The 19,564-nt window shown below is 34.6% G+C and overlaps 1 protein-coding gene across 2 annotated transcripts in view; it reads right to left on the bottom strand.

Moving 5' to 3' along the window:
• Nucleotides 1-302: 302 nt before the first annotated feature.
• Nucleotides 303-19,564, bottom strand: part of SLIT2 (slit guidance ligand 2) — a 388,308-nt gene continuing 369,046 nt past the window's right edge. For both annotated transcript variants that reach the window (XM_074229717.1, XM_074229716.1), the window contains 4 exons: nt 13,179-13,333; nt 5,151-5,439; nt 4,734-4,945; nt 303-3,642 (listed from right to left, as the gene is read on the bottom strand). In XM_074229717.1, the coding sequence (XP_074085818.1) occupies nt 3,401-3,642; nt 4,734-4,945; nt 5,151-5,439; nt 13,179-13,333 (898 nt within the window). In that variant the 3' untranslated portion in view covers nt 303-3,400. The remainder of the gene's footprint in view (nt 3,643-4,733; nt 4,946-5,150; nt 5,440-13,178; nt 13,334-19,564) is intronic.

Genomic DNA, 19,564 nt, shown 5'->3' on the forward strand with positions numbered 1-19,564 from the left:
TGTCAAAATGTTCTTGTTGCTTACATGTTTCACTCACTTTACGCAATAGAAATGTGCCTCATAATATTTTAGCTGCATTTTTGTGGGGGAAGGTGGATCTGATTATGTTTAAAATTCAAAAGAAGTATGATCTATTTAGAGAAGAAACTCTGAGGTGAACCTTGTAGAGTGAAGAATACTATACAAAATGAATAATTACCTCTTAATTTAGCCATTTGGTTACAAAGCTTTGCAGATAGAGGATTCTTCAAGTGAGGTCCACTTGCCCCAAGGAGCTTGTGTCTAAGCAAATAATGGTCTATGAACCATTTAATCAATTCCAAGTTCAGCAGTGGCTGCATTTTTTGTTTATTTTGCACATTCAGCAGCAAGGAGGAGAAAAATACAATCTGAAAACTACTCAGACTCCACTTTGGGTTCAAAGTCGGCATTTTTCTTAAACAAACACAAAAAAATCTATAACAGTGAGTGAACTCCCAGTGGTATCCCAGAGGAATGCCTTTGCAGTTACACCACTTAGCATATACCACATCTTCATTTTGATCAATAGAAAACGTTTTACATTGTATCAAAATCAGAGTCCTTTTGCTCTATCTGCTGTTTCATCTTCACTGGTCCTTAAGGTAAACACTGTTCACAATAACATCTTTGAAGGAAATAAAAACATGAGTCCAAGAAACATAGCAAACATAAATCTAAAGTAAATATTTCTTTACCTTCATAAACATTTTGGTTCAATAATAAGCATCACTCAACATTGCACCCAAGAGACAAGACTTCAATGACTACAAAGTAAATGAATGAACAAACAAGTAAATGAAGGTACAATAAAGACTTTGTCTTGGGGGATGAGGTTTACCCATTGGGACCAACCTGTTCCTCTCTGTCTAAAATGGCTTGCTCCAATAGTGAAATGAGGAGAAAATATATATATATGTGTGTGTATATATATATATATACACACACACACACACACACACATATATATATATTATATATATATTATATATATAATATATATATTATATATATATATATGTTGCTTTTTCTTTTTGAAATCTTAGGTCAGATACTAGGATTTAGAATTGGTAGGGCCTTTAGAGATGATCTACTCCTTTAAATGATTCTCAAATTCCATTGGCATTCATAATAGTGGTCCAAGAGGTTCACACTAAAAAATTCTTTAATGGTACCTTAAGTTGCAAATAATTACTCATAAATAGCATATTAAATTAGTCTAGGCATGTCCAGCACATTTTTGTTGTCGTAGAAAGGTAGTTATAGAATAGAAAAACCATTGGACCACTGATCTAGTCTAAATCATTCATATTAGTGTGGCCCAGAAAAGTTAAGCAACTTCCCAAGGCCACGCAGGATGTACCTAGTATAGTCAGTATTCAAATTCAGCTTCTCCAATACAGTATTCTTTCCACTTTCTAATGCTTGCTTTTCTTACCTAATTCTAATTAAGGATGGAATCAGAGAGAGATGTATTTGGCTCAGACAGAATTCACCTGAAAATGCCCCGTGGAATAACTTCACATTAGAATTTTCTTATCAAAAGCACTACCTTTGTATTTAACACTGTTTTCCTCTGGCCATTCCAAGGTTTGTGATGCAGTATTATGTTAAGCATGCAATAAAAAGGCACATATTTTCTTATACTCCCCCTCCCACTATGACAACTTTGAATAACATCTAATTAAGGAGAGCCCCTTAAAATTTTCCCAGTTTCTAAGAATACCACCAAACTGTTAATGAAGTAAATATCTGTTTAATTTACAAACATCAGTAGCATTACTGATATTAGTCCAGATAAAACAAAGCACACTGCATTATTACATGTACATCTAATTTTCTTGCTTTAAAAAAATGGAAAGAAACATCTGCATTTTTACAGGGTACCCTGGGATTTTAAAGAAAGAAGAGCACAACCCACTATAAATCATTACCAATTCTACGTTGTCATTTAGCAGCAAACATGTTAACATAGGGAACAGGGTAATAAAGTAGTTTTATTATTTGGAAAAAAAAGTCACAGTTCTTGATATTACAGTTTTTTTTAAAAGGGTAAAGAACTCTGAGGAGATATTAATTTGTAAAAAGGACTATTTTCTAGTGTCATTTTTCTATATATCATTTTATTTGGGGGATGTATATGTTGAACTGGGGTACATTCCTTTTCCAATAGTTGCAAAATAGTTGCAATGAAATTTTCCTCTTTATATGTTACAGTTTCTTGGGAGGTATCTTGATGTTTGACAGCATTTATAACAAAAGGTCAGATGGTCACTTTTGGTTTTAGATTCTTTTAGTGACACCAGAGGGCAGATGCTAAGAAAAACAACCAGACCAAAAATATTTACCCCAAGACAACAGGCTATGTTAGTCCTATTGCAAAAAAAAAATAATAATAACAATAATAAATCCTGATTTTAATTCTTAAAAAATCCAAAATACAAAAATATCAGGATAAATATAAATTAATATATATTAAACCATTGAAAAACAGTAAAAGGGATGGCCTAAAAATGTTAAGTACAAAGTACTTTGATATAATAAATATTTCTCAATGAAACTGAATACTGTATAGGGCTGTTTAAACTCATAGAAACAAAAAAAAAATCATATTACTAATTTATCCATCAGTAATCTATTGGTTCTGTGTCCCCTTTAACATTTATATTACAAAAAAATTAATACTGGAAAAAGGTAGATGAACACTTTTGTGTGCTTCTTTTGCTAACATGCCTGATGTTAAGAATATATTTTGAGAATATTTTATGAGATCTCATTCTACTTATGTTTTAAACCAAATCCTTTTTCCATTACTGGAACCCATTTATTCAGGATATTTTCAAATATGCCCAAAATACTTTTCTTATCTGTACACTCTGAATTCCCATTCACCCAACTTGAATCCTTATTCATATGTGTGTGCTTGTTTTTATCGTGTGTGTGTCTGTGCGCACACGCTTAGTCTGCTCTAATGGATCTGTGATATGTACTGATATGAATGAGTGCACATATAATAGGCCTTCTGTTCAGGTCAATTTTCCAACAATGCTCTGTAGGCTGAATGTCCCTTGGGTATTGCATCCATTTGTCTTCAGCATGTTATAAAGAAGAATCCGTGTTAAAAGCAGTTATGCTTCTTCCCTTCACTGCTGTAATGCTCTTTGTATTGTCTTTCTTCAAACTCCTCTGGCCTAGGAGAAGTCTTAGTTCAAGCACTTCAATCTTTTGCAAATGCAGAAAAATGTCTTTATTCTCATAATAAAAATAAGTCTGTTCTGTATTTTACAATATATTTCAAATATTTCCACTATGAAGCATTAATTAGTCCAACATGGTCAATAAGTATACAACATTTTCAAAGACAAAGGTGCTGGGGACATGTTTAGGAGGGGCACCTTGTACAGCCACATTTCACCACTTTCTCAACCTCGTCCACGAAGGACGACCCATCAGTGCATTCAAAAGAATATTTCCGTCTCTTGCTCCTTAGAGGTCCACAGCACTGGCCACTTGAGCAGCTGCCTTTACATTCTAGTCGGGATACTTTTTTGGTTGTTTGGCAGGCAGCATAGCCCTGCTGCTTTTGATAGTAATCTCGAATGCGCTCTCCTCTACAAGAGATTTCTAGGAGAGAAAAAAAATAGCAATAGGTCATGTGCTCCTTAAGAAGAGGATTCTACATTCAATTCAGGAGATGCCATTTTAAAAATGTGATTGTTATTTTTAGTGATGGAATTTGGTAGTTATGTCTTATTAGCTGGTTCCATAGACCTATATTGTTTAAAAACAAAAAAACAAAAAAAAATCTGTGTTCCCTTATTCTCAGAAAATGAATGTTATGTACACTGACTATAAATACAATATTATTGCAGTGACAAGAAAATTGGATTCTTAAATCTTTTCCTTTATTACAAAAATACACATCTTTAGTTTTTTACATGGCTAACAGCTGGTTTTGTTTACCAGAGGGAAATGTTTCAGAGAGCATACAATTTAATTTATTAGACCTGGAGTTTAATATTATTCAATCTGTTACTTAATACAAGTTACATTCCACTAACTTCATAAATTACCCAAGTATAAACCCGTTCAAAAGGAGACATCTGCTAAAAGCTTCCATGGGCACGTTCTTCAAATCTGGTCACACTGATACACAAAACAAAATAAATAAATGCCAGCTGCAGTGGAATAGGAGGGCAAGTTTTGATAGACAAAGGCAAAGGTATAAAGGTGAGTCTAAAAAGAGTCAGTTCATTTTCATCCATCTCACCTGCATAATTTGCTGTGATAAATCAGTTGGACCTGAGCAGTCAAAAGCATAGTTTGTGAAAAAACTAGAAGTAGGGGTATAAGATCTGGCTTCTCAGATGGAGAAAACACAGAAGGTAAACTGGATAGTTGAGCTGTTAAAAAAAAATCCTGAGTAAAGGGAAAAAAAATACCTGTATGTTTTTATAGAAGAACAAATGATGGGAAAATAATTTCCTATCTCTATTTAATGTTGGTATAGAAGCTTGAAGTGTTTCTCACCCAGGGCCTTTATTCAGTCATTTGAGAGGAAAAAAAAATTAGTAAAAGTCTTTGTTGGTTGTGAAAAATGGGTGTCCTAGTTTTTTCCCCATTTGGAAAAAAAAACAACCAACTCTCATTTCTGAAGTCTTTCACATACCCTTCAGCCCAGTCCTGAGTGATATGAACAAAGAAGCTTTATTTACCTCGGTCACAGCTCTCCCCAGTGTATCCACTATTGCATTCACAATAGGCCTGTCTGAGCCCTGAAAGTCGACATTTTCCATGTTTACATCTAATGGATTGGCAGGGGTTAAACAACTCTTCCTCCTCATCACATAAGACACCTCCGTGGCCTTCCAGACACTTGCAACTATAGGAAAATGCGTTGATTGGCAAGCAAGTCCCATGTATGCATCTAGAGGAGAGGGAAAAGGAACCCAAGAGAATGGAAATGCATTACACAAGATATATAGGAGGAGGGGGATGTTCATTTAGATGAATGAATGGAGATGGGAGATACAACAGTAATGGTTTGAGAGGTCCCTGTTTTATAAACAGCCTCTTCCTCCTAGAGTTCCCCCTCCTCCTAACATTCAAAACAAGTTATTATCAGGACATACTTATTTCCAAGACAAGGATCATTGGTCCGCTGGTCACATAATGGTCCCATCCATCCTTCTTCACAATCACAGGTGAACCCTGACTGGCTTGAGGTTTGGCATGTTCCATGGGCGCACACCTTTTTATGGCATGGCTCACAGCCAGGCAGAATGCCTGTTTGCATGGGCACTTTCCTGAAGTCTTGAAGTTCGCTGTTGATGTACAGGTGGCGAAGGCACCCCTGGAAACTGGTGCCATTCTGTCCAGGGGATTGGCGTAGAGCTGCAACATTGTTCCTTCCAGGCATTCCTTGGGCAAGAACATACTACCGTTAGAGGGCAGTTCCTTTCCTGGCCCACAATCATGCTAAGATCTTATGAATCAATGTAGACCCAACTTTTACTGTACTACCCATGGAGAAGTTATTATCAGGTTCATCATTTTAGCCCATGTCAATGGGCCCCTCTGATTTTTAGGTTCTTATCTGTCAGAGGCAATACTGCATGGGTTGTGGTCAGGCCTCAGAGGAATGGTTAACTTTGGAAAGCAATCAAACCATTGGGGAGTGGTGTGTGATTCATTTATCTCCTTTTCAGTCACTAGCTGAGAGGGAGTCTTCCAATTCCAAGACATTAATAACTAAAAATGGGATTTTTCAGCAAACAATTCACAACCATGGAAGTTATAATGAATGTGTGTGTGTGTGTGTGTGTGTGTGTGTGTGTGTGTGTATGTGTTTGTGTATACATACCACATTTGGTAATCCCTATATTGGCAGAATGGAGCAATTTTTCCAAAGTTCTAAGCCAGGATTTGGGAAAAACAATCCCTGGATGAGTTGCTGATGCAGCAGTCAACCAGTTCACCTCAGGGTCAAGAGAAAGTCTGAATACATCTATGTAAGCAGATTCTCTTCTCTTTCCTGATGGACATATCCCTTTTTACCAAAGGAAGGATTACATAATCTACTCAGAGTGACTCCCTTATATTCTGATTGTGGTAGTAGTGTAAGTGTGCCAATAGAGTTGGCTTTGAGACTCTGGATTCTGGCAGATCTTCAATTGCAACCAATGAATCTAAGAAACACTGCTTTTATTAATAGTAGTGCTAATGCAGTCCCTATACAGTATGGGCACTCAGACCCCTAAAATCCCATCATCTCAATAATAAATGCATAGTAATATTTCTCTGAGGGCTATGACCCCTAAGGTTATATTTTCCTAAGGAAATCGAAGAAAAAAAGAAAAAGACCTCCATGTACAAAAGTCTTTATAGCAGCTCTTTTTGTGATGGCAAAGAATTTGGAAACTAAGGGGATGCCCATCAAATGGGAAATGGATGAAAAATTGTGGTATATGGATGTGATGCAATACTGTTGTTCTAAAAAAAGGGTGAAGATTATTTAACAAAAATCTGAGAATTTTATGAATGAGGAAAACTGAAGTGAGCAATCTATACAGTAACAACAATATTATAACGAACTGCAAAATACTTAATAACTCTGATCAATACAGTACCAACCACATTTTAAAGGCATCTGATGAAATATACTATTATCCACCTCCATTGATTGCTCATGGACTCAGAGTGCATATTGAAATATATTTTTTCTTTCTTTAAAAAAATTAGAATAGGATAATATGGAATGGATTTTGCATGACTATACATATCTGTAATAGATTTTGTTTTTCCTCTCATTCTCATTGGTTGGTGTTGGGGAGTAGAGAAATGAAAATTTAGGAAGTAAAAAAAATAAAATGTCTCTGTGCTTTAAAAAGAATAAAAATTCATTTATTTATAGATAATTTGAAAAAAATGATCAAAAGCTATTCAGGCATCATTATGTCAAAGTGATCAGTCATCACTATTTCAAAGTGAATTTTCTATTCAAGGTTATTCCTCCCTGCGTTGCTGGTTCCCCTGTGTCCTCTTCACTCTCCCCTTCCAAAGTAACTCAAAAGCCTTGACAAAACAGTTTTTAATTAAAACCTAACAAATCAAGATCAAGGGGAGGTACATAATAATCATGTCATAATTAAGTGATGCAAAGCACTTTGTTTATGGCAAATCTGATGAGAAGGGAAGGCAGGTACAATTAGCCTCATTTAGCAAATTAGGAAACTGAGGCTCAGAGTGAATAGTTGACTTTATTCTAGGGCATAGGACTAAGAAGGGACTGGAGTTTGAAATTAGGTTTATTGACAGCAGGGATAGAGATCCTTACATTATGCCTTGCTATAGCTGAATCAAAGAGCTTTGATTCATCCCTTATTCCAGACCCATAAAAGCAAACTGTGAGAAAACTCTCCTCCAATTTGGTGTGAGGTTTGTGATGAAGGTTAAAATTTTTAAAGTAACCCAAGACAAACTTCCTTTTGAAATTTATTGGTCAAAATATGAATGTTCTTTCTGAGGCATTTCAGCTGGGGCCATAGAAGCTATAGGCAGACTTTACTCACCCTTAACTAGATTGCTCAGTTGATTCTGTAGGTAAAATGATATTTTTTTTCTCTCCTAACATTCAATAGGCCTTAGACATGAATTAGGAGTAAATGATGAAACTAGCAAATAACTATTTTATTGTTATTGTTAGATTCTATTTGTTGCTCATAGTCAGAAAACTGATAAGTGTATAAGGCAGGATTTGAACCAAGATCTTTCTGACTTTTAAGTACAAGCCTTTAGTTATTGAACCATCTAATTGCTAGGACCAAGAGAGGAATGGATTGTATTTGTAAAACAAAACTCTACTTTAGATCAGGTAACTTTTTGGTGGTACTGTGCTTTTGATGATAGTTTCAACTCATGGAATGCCACAATTTCTAAAGAACTGCAATTGAGGATTACTCAAAGGACGAGAGAGGGCAGCTATGTGACTCAGGAAATAGAATTCTGGGTCTGGAATTAAGAAGACTCATCTTCCTGAGTTCAAATCTGGCCTCAGACCCTTGTTAGCTGCATGACCCTAAGTAAGTCACTTAACCCTGTTTACTTTAGTTTCTTTATCTATAAAGTGAGTTGGAGAAGGAAATGAGAAACCACTCCAGTATCTCTGCCAAGAAAACTCCAAATAGGGTCACAAAGAATCATACAAGATTGAAAAATAACTGAACTAAGGAAAATGTAGAAATGTGTTTTTTTGGACTAAGTAGGCTATAACATATGACTAATGATAACTTATAGGAAGTGGGATAAAAAGTACTATCTCAGATATGAATGATTGGAAATGGAAGAGGATCAGTCATGAAGAAAGAGAGAATAAAAGATGGCAGCCCATTTGCTCCACTGACACAATAAAGACCTAAAGGAAGACCTGCAGTACATTAGATGAACCCTCATGGAAGATTTATGGTGAAATTGTTGAAAAGTCATATTGGTTGATAAGGTATATTTGAAGGTGTATTCATATTTATGATATCATAGATTCAGTGAAGTATTTTTTTAAGGTTTTTTTTTTGATTTTTTTTGTTTTTTTAGTTTTTGCAAGGCAATGGGATTAAGTGACTTGCCCAAGGCCACACAGCTAGGTAATTATTAAGAGTCTGAGGCTGGATTTGAACTCAGGTACTCCTGACTCCAGGACCGGTGCTCTATCCACTGCGCCACCTAGCTACCCCGAAGTATTATTTTTTAATGTCATTTTATTTTGTTCAATCACATGCAAAGATAGTTTTCAAAATTCATATTTTTATAAGTCTTTGAGATCCATATTTTTCTACTTTCCTTCCTTCTCTCCTTCCTTCCCATGACAGTGAGAAATCTGATGTATATTATACATATACAATCATGTTTAACAGATTTCCATATTTGTCCATGTATGTCATTGATCACTAAACTGCTAAGAGGAGCTAAGTACATCATAGTTGATCATTTCACAATGCTGCTGTTAATGTGTACAATGTTCTCCTGGTTCCACTCTCAGTGAAGCCTTATAGAAAAAATTTTCAGACTTTATACAAATAAAAGATTAATCACTGGATTTGGGACCAGAAGAATTGGATTCAAATGCTGCTTCTTTTGTTTATTTTCTACTCTTGGGAAAATCATTTAATCTCTCTTTATCTATTTATCTTGGTCTTAGTCTTGGTCATCTTTAAATTGTGAAAATTAGACTAAGATGATTTCTTTTTTGTGTGTTCATTTTGAGCCCCAAGAAAAATTATATATAGATAAATGAGGTATATCCTTCAAATTAATGATATTGAGAAATTATTTCATTATTTTAATGATGTTTGCTACTCTTTAAATCGTTTAGCTTTTATCTCTAGGTTCCTTATAAGTGACATTAGAAATTTACTTTGCAAATTAATACTTTGCTTTTTACCTAAATTGGTAGTAGCCATGTGCTTCTGTTTCATTAATTCTTTATTCTTGCAACATGCTTTCCCTTACTTAAAACACCTTTTGATGGTTACTGTTTCCATTTCTGGTTTAGGGACTAGTGGAGTAGATAAGCAACTGATGTAACAGCAGGTAAGTAAAGATCTGTAATTGCCTGCTTATCTAAACCTAGCAATTTTTGTTCTAGAGTGAAATACAAGTATATGCATGTGTGCTCAAATGAAAAAAAAAAGGTATATTTTTAAATAAAACAAACCCACTACCAACTTATGATATGAATTTTCCTTCGAAAACAATAAAGAAAAACAATGGGATGGTCCCAAAATGGACTAAAATAGGATGGATTACAAGCAGAAAATTGCCTTAATGTTCCCTACTGAAAAAGCCTCTATTTCTAAAGCCAGAATTCTCCCAATAATATTTCAGAGATATGAAAATCACAAAATGAATTCAAGACAATGTAAAAACATATTCATCAGCAAGGTAATACTATGTAGATTGCAGCATACTAATCCTATGATCAAAAATTCACCTTTATATAGCATTATATATATACATATATATATATATATATATAATTTATATAATTATATATGAAGGGTCACAAAAAAACTATGAGATAACTATTATTCTTCTAATGCCCAATTTACAGATGAGGAAGCTGAGGCTCAGAAAGATTAGAAAACTTGCCTAGGGTCACATGGCTTGGAGTGTCTGAGGTAGGATTTGAATTTTTTGAGTTCTGAGTCCAGTGCTCAATCCACTATACCACCTCTACTGATGACTAGAATGTGACCAATGATGGCTTGGCTGTGGGAAGAAATATAAAGGACATCACGAATAGCATACTAGACTGGAACAGGAAGTTGTCTGGTCTTATAGTGAAAGTAAAAGAAAGCAGATGAAAAGCCCACATGTGACACTGTGACACTGATGCTAATATCCCCTGGACAAGTGCTACAGGTGGACAATGATCTGAGTCTAAAGTTGAAGAGGAGGAAGAAGAGAATGGGCTAAATTGAATTAGGGAAATTATTTAGCACAGAAGATATCAATGAACTCCCTACAGAAACATTTTAAAAAGACAGAAGACCTCTACTATGCTGAGTAAATACCATATAATAGATTTATGAAAAGATATAGACAAAATTCAGAATTTCAGTGTTTCAAGGGACCTCAGCAATGATCTAGTACAACCTCAAACAATTCCCAACTACAATATTCTTGAAAGCTACTCATCCAGTCTTTACTTGAAAGAATGAGGTCTCAAAAAATAATGAGTTGTAATGTCCACTTTAGGAAAAATGTACCCAAATTTATTATATTATGGGCATTTTGGAATAAGGAAACATTTTCTAAAATCAAACTTTTTTGGGAGTGTGGCACTGAGGCATCCTGATATTTACATAGCTTTTTAATGATTTTTTTGTGAGTATAAGAGTTATGACGATAAAGAAATTCAGTTCCCAAAATACACATACCCAGTTGCTATCTATTTACTCTTTGTATACTTATTTTATATGCACTCTGTGTCCATTGTTGAATGATGGACTATTTTTTTTCAAAAACTAACTATCCTTTCCAAAAGGATCAGTATAACTCCAATATTAGAAATCATCAGAGTTTCATAGTATTTAGAAAAAAACTATGGATATTTATTTATTGGGGTAAAACACCTTTTATTTGTACTTAAAAACAAGAGCTCCTGTCTGTTTTTCTTCTAAATTCCCTGAAATATGTCTTTCAACTTCATCATTTAATAGAGACTCCTCACTCAAAAATTATTGATGAAATCTTAATTGTCAAATCTTATGTCTCTTTTTTAAACCTCTTTCTTCTTGAACTTTTTTTTTCTTCTTGAACTTCTTGCCACCTTTGATAGAGCTGAACATTCCTCTTTCATATGGGTTTTCAATACCTATTCTCCCAGTTCACCTCCTTAGCCTGAACTCTCCTTCTCAGTTCTTTCATTATATCTTGTCCACTAACATTGCTATGCTGGATCCTTATCTCTTTTTTTTTCTATACTAGCTAGCTTAGATCTCATCAATTCCTATTGGACCATGCAGATGATTCCTAAATCTACTTATATAGCTCTAACTTTGCTTTAGATTTTCAGGCCTATATTACCAACTTGCCCTTCGATGTATTGACCTGGAGGTCCCATAGGTATTTTAAATTCAACATATCCAAAATAGAATTTATGATCTCTTTGTCTATTCTCCCCTCTTCTGAACTTCTCTATTATTTTGAATCACCATCTTTCCAGGCATTCAGGCTCATAATCTCAGTGTTATTCTTAACTTCTTAACATTCACAGTCACCCCATATATTTTGTTTATCATATTTTTTCTCATTTTCACAATATCTCTCATATGTATGTCCCTTTTTTCAACTCATAGAACTGGCCCCCCGGTTCAACCCTTATTGCCTCACTCCTAGATGATTGCAATGGGTGTCTAGTTGATCTTTTTTGCCTCAAATCCCCCCCAAATCCTGTGTGACCTTCTCTTAGCTACCAAGAGGGTCTGACCATGCCACCCAGTCTGATTAACAAATTTCAGTAGTTCCCTTCTACCTCTAGAATAACATGTAAAATGTCTTGTTTGGTTTTTCTGAACTCTGCACAATTTTGTCTGCTTGTAACTTTCTCATCTTCATTTCCCCTACATACCATATGATCCAATGACACCAGCCCCTAGCCCACTTCTGAAAAAGGTCTTATTCAGTCCACCCTCCCCAACCCTTAGCTAATCTTTTTTCCAAGATGACCTTCAATTTATACTGCATATTGTATTTACATTTTTTTTTATGTTTTCCCCAATGGAAGGTGAGTTCATTTAGGTCAGGAACATCTTTTGCTTTTCTTTCTGTAGCATTTAGTACAGTGTAGACCATAGAAAACAGTTAAAAAATACTTAATACCTGACTGCCCTTAACAAGTACTATACGTTTTCTTGAACAGTCATATTTGGTAGCAGTTTCCAATGCCAAAATGCACTACTCTGTTTTACTCAATTATCAAGCATTTGTTAAGTAACTCTAATATTTCAGACTGTATCGGTCACACTAGAGATGGTCTGATTATATCACTGAAGTAGCTATCATTTCCCTATTGAGCACTGGGAACATAATGGATTTGTGAAGTGCCTTAACAAATATGAAAGAAGGATGAGCAAATATTGAGTTCTCAGTGCAATCAAAACCAAGTGCTTATTATCTTTATATCCAGATTAGATATATTGCCCCTCTCAAGAATAAAATTTTGAACAAATGCCTTCATTTATGATTTAATTCAAAGTAGTAGTATTTGAAAATTCTAATTATGGATCACAGAGAGAAAAGTTGCCCGGTATAAACATACTCAAAACTATTTCACACTAAGGAGAATTAATAATTAAATTTTAGATTTAAAAGATCACCTTATCCAATTCTCCTATTTTACAGTTTAGAAATCTAGAACTTAGAAGTGTTCATGGTCACACAACTTGTCAGTCGTGGGTCCTAGATTAGAATCCTTGCCTCAACTTTCAGAGCAATCTTCTATTACTTGCCTTTCTAACTAGATTGTATTTCTCTTTAGTTATCAGTCAGTAGTAATTCACAACCCTGTGATAGCAGGAATCACATCATTTTGGCAATCTTCTCTAACCTTTTAATATTTTTGGCTCAAATCAGGAAATGTTCAGGTTTAAATAGTTTCTTACCTCCTACATAAAGGGGGGAATCAAAATTCAGAGTTGATTGCTTTGATAAGTTGGTAATGGTTTTAGGGCTTCCACCATCAATGGACAGTGACAGACTCTGACCCATTGCAATCAATTCCACTATGTGAAAGTTTCCATCATTAATTGTTTCCACACTGCAATAGAAAAAAAGAAAACAAAACAAAAAACAACACAGCATTTAACTTTGATAGTTGATTTTAGTTTTGAATTTCTTTGATTTTTTTATAGCTTAAAAAGAAGTTATAATAAGAACTCCTATAAACATTCATTCTTTTTAGGCAAAAAGGACTAGTTAATAAAAAGACATCTTAGATATATGATAAATCAGTATTCTAGTTCTCAATATAGATGGATTCATAAGCATTCTTTCCATTGGAGAAGATTTGCAGAAGTAAGTTTTTAATCATAGTTTAACCTTTTTTTCTCAATATGTATATAACCAAAAGAAAAAAAAGAATAAAATATGTGTTTGCTTTTAAGGACTGTTGAAATCTCATTTAGTAAATTACTGCTCCATTGTACTGAATGATATTCTAGATCTAAAATACCTAAGTATAGGGGTGCCTAAGTGGTATAGTGGGGCTTGTTTAGGTGGTGCAGTGGATAGAGCACCTGCCCTGGAGTCAGGGGTACCTAAGTTCAAATCCGGCCCCAGACACTTATTTTTTTTTAGGTTATTTGCAAGGCAAGTGGGGTTAAGTGGCTTGCCCAAGGCCACACAGCTAGGTAATTATGAAGTGTCTGAGACCGGATTTGAACCCAGGTACTCCTGATTCCAGGGCCGGTGCTTTATCCACTGCGCCACCTAGCCACCCTAGACACTTCATAATTACCTAGCTGTGTGGCCTTGGGCAAGTCACTTAACCCCATTGCCTTGCAAAAAAAATACCTAAGTATTGCCTAATAAAAAAAGGGAGGAATTAGTATTTGATAAATATCCTCTTTCCTTAAACTTCTGCTCCGTCATTTCTCAAATTTTCTTCATTTCTCAAATTTTCTCCATTGAGAATTCTTTCATTGCAATGTTTCTTAAGATCTGTTTTCTGAGTCTTTTCCAAATCATAATGATAAAGATGATGATGAAAATAGCTAGCCTTTAATGTTTATTATGTCTTTCCCTCTCAAGAATTCTGTGAGATAAGAAATAAAAATGGCTCCAAAGGGAATAGAGAAATGAAAATAAACAGGCTAAAATAATCAAATGTGAAAATAATCACATTCAAATATTGTTACCCATTGATCATTTATGATTCTTTTCAGTAAAGCATTAAGATAACGGATGTTAAGTTTCTTTTTTGTTCTATTAAAAGTTCAAGTGGTAAAGTTATTCAAAAATACACTGTTTCATAAAAAAATGAAAATATATAAAGAATATGTACTAATGGAACTTTGGAGTAAAGAGAACAAAGAGTTTCTTTTTAAATAACAGAAATATAATTAAATATTTAAAGAGCGTGGTAGTGTATAGAACAGTGATTTTGGAATTTTAGAATCTGAATTCAAATTTTACCTCATTCGATACTATCTGGGTGACTTTGGAAAAGTCATTTAACCTCTATGACCCTTAAATTTTTATCTACAAAATGAAGAGGTTCAATTAAATAGTCTATTAGTTTCCTTCAGTCTCTGAATCCTAAGTGCTAATTGTAATAGAATAAGAATTTGGAAGAAATGTATGAGAAGAAAAGCTGTAAGAAGAAATGATCAATTCCTTTTCGTACTTTCTGGAAGGAGTTCATTCTCATTGCACCTCCATTCATTTAATTGCTATCAAAACAAACCTTGCCTAAAAAGAGAAGAGTGTAAAATAATGTTCCCCCCCTCCCCAAGGGAATGGAGTTAAGTGATTTGCCCAAGGTCACACAGCTAGGTAATTATTAAATGTCTGAGGCTAATTTGAACTCAAGTCCTCCTGACTCTAGGACCAGTACTCTAAACATTGCACCACCTAGCTACCCCAAGTGTGTAAAATATTTACATTTTTTGATGAAATAATAGTTTAGCCACCATCCATTTTTGTTGCTGTTTTAAAATATTACCTCTTTTATAACATACAATCTATTTTTGTGAAGCTTGTAGAACCATGAATTCACAAGTACAACTTATCTTGTAATTGATATAGAAATTAGAAAATGTAAGACACAAAATAAGAAATGTGTTTCTAAAAATAAATTGCTGTGGTAAGGTTTTTAGGCTCTCTCTCAAAGACTGAGTTCTGATTTGGTGAATGATTATTGCAGAAATAAAAAAAATATTAATTCTTAAAGCATAGAAAAAGACAAAAAAAAATGCAAATTTTAGAGGAACAAGGAAAAAAAGAAAAAGGAAAAAACAGTTCTGAAACTTCAATGAGATTCCCAGTCCTTGGTATCACCAGATGTTTACAACACTAAGCTGTTTTCTAATTGGGGAGTAAGCAGTGTGTGATTTGAGAAGCTTGTGTACTCATCTGTAAACTGCATACACAAGAAGACAGCTAGGTTAGTTAGGCAATTGAACTTCCCTTCTTGCAAAGATTCCTTTATATTCTTTCTTGTTTGTTTGGTGACAATTTAAAAAAAATAATTACTGGAATTACTCATGGATATTTTACTTTTACAAATGTAATTACTGAAACACTTAACACTATTTAAAACACAGTAGGGAAAATATAATGAGCAGGGTTGGAGACTGTCTTCTAAATTAAATTTTAATGCTAGTCATTAGTGGCCACAAATGCTTTGCTTTTTCTGAGCAATACCGCACAGGCAAATATTATTGTGAAGTTTTATTGGGAGGTGATTAAATATTTTTAATTTTTAATATTTCAAATTTAATTATTCTTTTAATATTACTGCTTTTAAGATATTAATTATTAGCATAATTCACATTTCTTAGTACATTGTACTTAGTACATGAACAAAAAACCTTTCCTTCCAGAAGTCCTGTAAGGTAAGCAATTTGTTGTCATCATCATATCTTTATAGATAAGAAAAGTAAGGCTAAGGCGACAGAAGAAATGGGTGTCATTAATAAAAAATAATTTTAAGCACTTTATATATGCTTGGGATGAAAGACATAGGCCCTATTCTCATGGAGGAGACACCAGGTTAATAACTAGGTTCATATAAAATATAAGCAAAGGGCAGCTAGGTGGCGTACTTGGGCAGCTAGGTGGCGTAGTGGATAAAACACCAGCCTGGAGTCAGGAGTACCTGGGTTCAAATCTGGTCTCAGACACTTAATCATTACCTAGTTGTGTGGCCTTGGGCAAGCCACTTAACCCCGTTTGCCTTGCAAAAACCTAAAAAAAAAAATCTAAAATATAAGCACAGTAGAAACTTTCCCTTCAGGTAAAAAAAGAGTTAGAGGTGAGGGGAGATTACATTCCAGGCATAGGGAGTGGGGAAGGGGAGTGCAAGGTGTGCAGTTGAGAAGTGGTCTTGTGTAAGTATTCAAACAGATCAGTGTAGCTGGACTATCATGTGGATGGAGAGGAATGAAGTTCAAGAAGGCTGGAAAGGTCACCCAGTTCTGAAAGATTATGTTTTAAGTATCATATAAGATCTCAGAAAGTTGGAACTGGGAAAAAAATGGAGACTCAGCACAACTGTTTCCTTTTCTATTCACTTTCCTTAGGTTATCAATATTTTTCATTGATAACTAGCAATGCGTTGTAAGAGACTCAAAGGTGGGCAACCTCATAAACCTCTTTCCCTTTCAGAAACCCTTCTTAAGAATGGTGACATTCAGTCTTCACTGCCATAGCGGTGACATCCAGCTTTACAACCAGTTTCACAAACATATAGTATTAAATAATAACGGGGTCAGTAATATGGAGGTTCTTTTTCAACAGGAACAAAATTATGCTTGATAGAACATGTTCTTTCTTTATAGGATAATATGGAAGGTGTATGGTAGAGAATAGCTGGATAATAGTTGTGAAGGCCTATGGAGTTGGAAGTATCTAGTCTAAATGCATGTAGCTTTTAACTAGTAGACTTGACATGGAAACTTAGGTCCCTTGACTCCAAATTTACTAGATTTTCTACTGTATGGCAAATGACAAAATATTTGTTGGATAATGAATGAATAACAGTTTGATTATAGTTGATCATAAATAGTATCAAAAAAGCAACTTAGTCTGCACCAATCAGAAATGTCACCCTTCTTGAGCAAAATGTTTGATCCAATGATGAATCTAGGTCAATGTATCTCTGAAAATGAAGCTCCAAAATCTGTAGCTATAAATCAAAAGAAAATCATAGTGTAATAAAAGAGTTTTAGGTAATGCATTGGTCTTTGATACCACAGAGGATTCAATTGCTTTTAATTATATCATATGTGATATGTCATGACTGTGTGGAATATATTTGGAGAAATATAGACATAACTATCCAGACACATTCATATATAAGTAATGGGAGGACAGGCCAATAAACACTTATGAAAAATGAGTGATGTATTCTTCCTAGTCTCAACCATGAGGAATCTTAGTATTCTTGTAGAACTATATGAGGATAAATAGATTCAGTGCAAGTGCATCTGAAACTATTCACTAATAGTTTACTATCTGTAATTAATTTTTATTGGCTGCTGACCCATACAGAAGGAATAAGTAGATGAAAGTATTCTCCTTTCTTTCAAGTGAGAGAGAAGAAATTTTGTAAGCCTTCAGGTAAGGGGCATCTTATCCTACATGATCCCCTGTGAATGTATGTCATTTTTTCCCCTTCCATTTCTGTTATGTTTCTTCTCTTCTATCTTTGTGAATAAATATCAGAGAGGAATGGACCAGCCAATGACCTTGTGAGTTCCAAAACATCTAAGTTATAGCTGTCTTCTATAGCCAAATCCTTGACAGAATCCAACCCTAAGAAGTTATTTGATTGATTCTGCCCAGCAGTGAATATACTAGACAGCTTGTCCTAAAAGCAAGGCAGTGATTCATTGATTGGCTCTGATGTACCTATAATGGAATTTAACGGGAAGAATATTTTTGGCAGCACTTTAAGTCAGAGAGCCCACTCTATCTGGAGAGCAAAACTGTTGTGTTCCTCATTTGGGAAACTTTTGTATGTAAGGTCCTGCCATATCTTTTCACTAAATATTCCTTTGTCAAACTAGTTAATTGAAGTTAACTGATATTAACTGATAATTGATAATGGTCACACTGATTTTTGGGAGACATTAATTGGTGATTGATTTTGGAGGATGATACAGTATATAGGGTGTCAGGCCTGGAGTCAGGAAGACTCATCTTCCTGAATTCAAATCTGGCCTTGGACTCTTATAGCTGGATGACCTTGAGCAAATCACTAAACCCCATTTGCCTCAGTTGCCTCTTTTGTAAAATGAGCTGGAGAAGGAATTGGCAAACCACTCATGAAGAGTCAGATAGGACAGAAAAATGACTGAAAAAATAAAAAGAAATTAGAGCAGTTAGTAAATTATAGCATTAGAAAACTTTACAGTTTTCTGTTGCTTTCTAGACTCATCCCTAGAATCCTGAGGGAGGGGAGAAGTCATCTTGCTCTACAGATTTACTTGCTCGTTTCTTTACTCTGGAGCCAATATATACCAGACAAAGGTGATGATTACGTGGCTGAACTCAATAAACACTTGTGTTTATTATTTGTATTCAATGCTTACTCAGTAACAATGGAAGAATAGTTAATCCCTGGAGTAGAATTCCTTACTGAAAAGATCCAGAAATACTGTGCAGAATATTCCAAAAAGCATATTATAAAATTGGTCACCAGAAAGTACCATGATATTTTATAGCTCTTTGTAACAGGCAAATACTAGAGAGACAGTTTAAGATGAAAAACATATTGGTCAGAGCCTGGAGCCCTGGAACCCTAGCTCTGCTGTTAGCTGCAGGATCTCTCAAAGAGCTTATTACCTCTATTTACTATTTGTAAAATGAGGATGGCACCTGACCCACTCCCTTCAAAGAATTGTGAGAATCAAAGGAGACAGTGTATATAAAAGCACTTTGAAAATTAACAGCTGCTATATATAACACAAGCCATTATAATCAGTACTAAAGCAATTCCGTATCCCTTTTAAAAAATCAATCTTTCACAAAGCATTTATTTAAAAAGTAAAGATAACAATGAGGTTCTAATAAAAATAACCTGTTTGAAATCCACAAATATCACATGGAGCACCTTAATTTGTAAACTGGTATGGATTTTCTGCTTGAAGGAGAATAAACCCCAGAATAATTGCAAAGTTGTTAAAATCAAGAATGAAAACCAAAAAACAAAACAATAAAAAATCCACAAAAACAACCAACCCCCCCCCAAAAAAACCTTTAAAGTAAAAACCTGGATATTCTAGAACTTCATGAAAAGCACTATCCCACTCATTTCCATTGGGCT

Source organism: Macrotis lagotis, chromosome 3, assembly GCF_037893015.1.
Source record: "Macrotis lagotis isolate mMagLag1 chromosome 3, bilby.v1.9.chrom.fasta, whole genome shotgun sequence".
Classification (NCBI taxonomy): domain Eukaryota; kingdom Metazoa; phylum Chordata; class Mammalia; order Peramelemorphia; family Peramelidae; genus Macrotis; species Macrotis lagotis.